General features: G+C 39.9%; 2 protein-coding genes across 2 annotated transcripts in view; both read left to right on the forward strand.

Moving 5' to 3' along the window:
• Nucleotides 1-5,000, forward strand: part of gpsm1a (G protein signaling modulator 1a) — a 14,532-nt gene that overhangs the window by 4,246 nt on the left and 5,286 nt on the right. The gene's annotated exons all lie outside the window — the stretch shown is intronic.
• LOC114441745 (lisH domain-containing protein C1711.05-like) lies at nucleotides 1,984-3,166 on the forward strand. Its single transcript, XM_028414808.1, has 4 exons — nucleotides 1,984-2,037; nucleotides 2,156-2,305; nucleotides 2,403-2,522; nucleotides 2,813-3,166. Exons 1-4 carry the CDS (start codon nucleotides 2,023-2,025, stop codon nucleotides 3,104-3,106), a joined length of 579 nt encoding a protein of 192 aa, XP_028270609.1. The 5' UTR covers nucleotides 1,984-2,022; the 3' UTR covers nucleotides 3,107-3,166.

Here is a 5,000-nt window from a genome sequence, read left to right on the forward strand (position 1 = left end):
TGTTTTCATTGGTACTACGGTTATCTATGTAATGATTGAAAAATATTTTCACAGAGCCACAATGATCAAAAGGAAGGAAAGGATTCAGCCTGCTGAAGAAGCAAAGGTGTACATTCAGTCTTCCAGTGACAAGTCAGGTTGCATACAAAAATTTATTGACAGTAATAAAGGTATGGAGTTGTTATTTTAGTATGATTATATGGTCTATAATTAAAATGCCTCTATAGGAAGAGGAGTGTTTGCAGCCCAGACCATTGAACCAGGGGCTTTTGTACTGGAGTACAGGGGTGAACTCATATCAGTGGAAGAATGCCAGTCAAGACACTACTCAGAGAAAGAGAGTACATTTCTGTATGAATTTGAATGGCAGAATCACCGCTGGTGGTAAGCAAATCACATGTTGTGTAGAGATTCAGGCAATTCTTATTAACTCATGAGTCAAATATTGTAAATAACTGATGGATGAGCAAATGAAGCAGTGTTGACATGTTTGAGACATGAGAAGAGATGTATCTGTGTTGTAGTGTTATCCTACAGTTTAAGTTGACCTCTGTGTTATGTGCTATTTAATGTTTTTACATTGTAAGTGTGTACATTTGATGATTCAGTATTACATGATTTCAAAGGTTCACTTTATTTCTCTGGCTTTTAGTATTGATGCATCCAAAGAAGATGGATCCCTGGGAAGATTAGTGACAACCACAAATCACCAAACTGTAATAAAAAGATAATAGTAAAGGACAGGCCACATTTGTGCCTCTTTGCTGTTCAGGCCATAGAAATTGGAACTGAACTCAACTCTGGTGATTCCAAGTGGCCTTGGCGTGAAAAGGTGAGTGAGTTAGATTAAACATCTATCTGTGTGGTGTTTAAAGGGGTATTTATATTGTAGTGAGTTGCAGTATCTTATATATGCTGAAAAAACCTTCACATGAGCTAACTATCACTGCTAATCTTTAATCTGACTTCAGGTGACCAACAAGCAGGCTCCTGCTGGGGCAGTTGATCTGGGGATGTCCTCCACACATCACACTTCACATGGAGATTGACACAAAGATGGTGTCAGCACACAGGTGATGCAGATTCTTTCTTTTATGGCTGTGGCTATGTACTGTCTGGTATCTTTGTTTAGATGGGAAGGTGTTTGTATTGCTTTTCCTGGTAAAGGTCTCAGACTCACACACTCTGTTTCTGTTTTGTCCCTTATGGGGCCCCTGGGTGCATCACAACACACACTCTCCTTGTTTTCCATTTTTCTCCCGTATGGATGTAACTAGAAGTTATTTTACATCAATACTGAAAAACCTGACAGTGTCAAACTGTAAATTATAATAAGCATAATTCACCACTTCCCAGTCTGTTGTATGTCTAATGCTGTGTTTATACTGTAGTCCATTGCAATGTCTTATATTTGCTCCGAGACATCGCAGGCTCACACACTGTGTTTCTATTTTGGCCCATGTGGGGTCCTCCTGACCTCTTCATGATTTGGGATGTTCTCAACTTGTGGGGCCTCTCTCACGTCACACACAATTTTGATCTTTCTAGCTTTGTAGGGCCACTTTACACCAAGAACTTGTACTTTTGATGTTCCTTATGGAGCTCTTTTTTATGATAGTAGTATCAAATCTCAGATTATGTTAAGCTCAACTCCCGAGTATCGCATCTAATATCTACAGGGTATTTAGTATGTGTATTGCATCTCTGATACTGTTAAGGGACTTGCTCATAACTCTTGTAAAAGGCATGTTACCAGATTAATTGTAAGGCAAACGTGATATGAAAAGTTGCTTCCACACGAGCCATAGACCATGCATTAATTAGCTGTTTGGAGAACAGTTGTCTTATCACTTACCTTTTTCTACGTTCATTTTTAAGGTATATTCTTTTTTTATTCATATTTAGGTTACGGTTTCCAAGTTTTCACTTGTGGAGTACTCTGATAGTGAGGATACAGATGAAGGCTGTGGAACAGACCACCCTTTGACTTCACACTGTAATGAAGTTGTTCAAAACAAAAGAATGACAGAAATTTTGGTAAGCCTCAGATACATTAAATACATAATATTGACTAGAGAAGAATTTCAAAAACCTATGGATTTCCTTGATGTAAGGAAAGTCATGAACCACATCTGCACGTGTCTCTGTTTTGCAGAAAGATGCAGTGTCAGATGTTGCTAAATCTGTGTATGACTCAGATGAGAGTGTTGTGCTTGAAACTGATGATGATTCAATAAAGGATAGATTCAGTCTGCACTCAGACAATGAAGCTGTTCCAAAGCTTAGGAGGACAAAAAGTGTTCTGGTATGTGTTAATGGCCATTTCTCACTTTTCCCAATGTAATATTTTTTCTTACATTAAGAATGAAATTATTAAAAATATCTTGACAACTGTTTTGCAGATGGATGAAATGCCACGCTCCGATGCTCTCTATGATTCAAGTGATGATGACGATGCTCACCCTTCCACATCAAAGTCTGAAATTGCTTCACAAAGGCCAAAGAGAAGTTGTTGGCACCCGGTAGGCCTTTTCTTTCCCCCTTCATTTTATAATTAAACCAACAGACCCAACAGAACACACATGCTTTTACAATCTTTCTCTTTGTTCTGTAGTTTGTAAAAAGCATAGGCCTGGTATTTGGTGAATGACACATGTTAGGATCTATATTGACTTTACTGTTCTGATTGATTCCTTTTAGGGGGTTTTAAGAAATTCTGATATTGCAGCATATAACTGAAATGTAGATAGGCTGTCATACATGACAAGCTAAGTGGAGGCTCAGTTATTAACTTGGAGTTTTCTTTTTTCAGAAGTCTCTTGTAGAATCAGACAATACAAGCGAAGGTAGTGAAGAGGAGTATGTTCCAAATTTCAGGGAGGAAAGCACAGACAGTGACAGCAGCATGGAGTTGTCCATGGAAAATAAGAAAAAGGACAAAGTTGATTCTACAAGTCAGATGAGAACAAAGTCCTCCAGTCAGCCCCAGTGTGAGTCTAGGCAGTACGGAAGATTTGAAACAGAACCTGATTCCACACAAAGATTTCCTATTGTCACAGCAGATGCTAATGAAGATGAGATGGTAGAAGAGCCACGTGTACGTTAATCCAGTTTTGAAAAAAGAAGATGGTTCCAGAAGTTATAACAAGAAACATCACTGCTTCCACTGTGGACAACAGGTTCAAAAAATGTCAAGACATTTAATTCGTAAACACCATGAAAAGGTGGAAGTTGCCAAAGCTTTAAGTTTGCCAAAAAACTCAAAAGAAAGGCGACTCCAATTAGATTATATCCGAAATAAAGGCAACTTTGAGCATAACATTGAAGTTTTGGAATCCCACAGAGGAAAAATGATCCCATGGAAACAACCAAAGGAAAAGATGAAAGGACAAGAATTTACACATTGTGTGTACTGCTATGGATTGTTCACAAAAAGAGTGATGTGGCGACATTTTCAGGTCTGCAAATTCAAGCCTCAGGGTGAATCATCACAAGGAAAAACTAGAGTCCAGGCATTGTGTGCTTTTGCTGAACCTGCTCCACTTGGACTTGGTGAAGCATACTGGAAGTTCTTAAGTGGCATGAGTCAAGACAATATTGCAGTTGCAATAAAGGAAGACCCATGCATTCTGGAGTATGGGTGCAGACTCTTTACCAAGAATGAGAGGGTAACTAGCCAACACCAGCGTGTTCGACAAAAGTTGAGAGAACTTGGCAGACTGCTACTGGAAGCAAAAAAGGTTGCACCTGTGAAGACTGTCAAAGACCTCATAAAACCTGAACAGTACAGTCATGTTGTCTCTGCTGCACGATCCCTGGCTGGGTTCAATGATAAAACTGGCAAATTTCACCGTCCATCTCTTGCTCGCACAGTTGGACACAGCTTGCATTCTTTGGCCATGTTTATAAAGTCGGAAGGATTGAAGACAAAAGACAAACAAGCTGTCCAAGATGCTGATGAATTTGCACAGCTATACCAAGAAAGTTGGAAATTTGACATTGCAAGTCAAGCACTAACTCAACTTGACCAAACCAAGTGGAATTCTCCTCAACTCCTCCCATTCACTCAGGATGTCCAGAATCTCCATTGCTTTTTATCAGAGAAACAGCAGCAACACTTGAATACCCTCACCGAGGAGCCTTCACCCTCAAACTGGAAAGACCTTGCTAAAGTGACCCTAGCACAAGTTATCCTCTTCAATCGCCGGAGAGCGGGTGAGCTATCCAGAATGCCTCTGTCTGTGTACTTGTCAAAGGACACGTCAGAAACGCATGATGATGTGAACTTGGCCCTTACAGCTCTTGAGCAGAAGCTTTGCAAACATTTTGTTCGGATAACCATTGTGGGAAAAAGAGGAAGGAAAGTTCCTGTTCTCCTCACTCCTCTCATGAGAGAATCACTAGATGCTCTGACTGAGAAGCGAGAAGAATGTGGAGTGCTGGATGAAAACCGATACTTATTTGCTTTGCCACAGTCTGTCCATTATCTCAGGGGTTCTGACTGCATAAGACAGTTGGTGAATGAATGTAATGGCATAAAGAATCCAAAAGCACTAACCTCAACAAAGCTCAGGAAACACATTGCCACCCTATCCACTGTTCTGAATCTCAAGACAACAGAACTTGACCAGTTAGCTGACTTTCTTGGGCATAACATCGAAGTCCACAGAAAACACTATCGGCTTCCAGAGGGCACCCTCCAACTAGCAAAAATAAGCAAAGTTCTTCTTGCAATGGAACAGGGACGCCTGGGAGAATACAAAGGAAAGAGTCTGGATGAAATTCACCTTGATGTAAACGGTATACCTACTGTACTATATTTTGATACGTGAATGTTTTGATGTTGTCCATTTAACTGCTATCTAGGGTCAATATTTCAGAGTTGGATGTTTGTGAACTCTTGATTGATCTCTATCAATTACCATTTTAGAGACTGCTGACATGGAGAGGTGTTCACAAGAGGACGCAGAAGATATGGGTGAGGTTTTTTAACTGGTTAT

This window comes from Parambassis ranga, chromosome 9 (assembly GCF_900634625.1).
Source record: "Parambassis ranga chromosome 9, fParRan2.1, whole genome shotgun sequence".
Lineage (NCBI taxonomy): Eukaryota > Metazoa > Chordata > Actinopteri > Ambassidae > Parambassis > Parambassis ranga.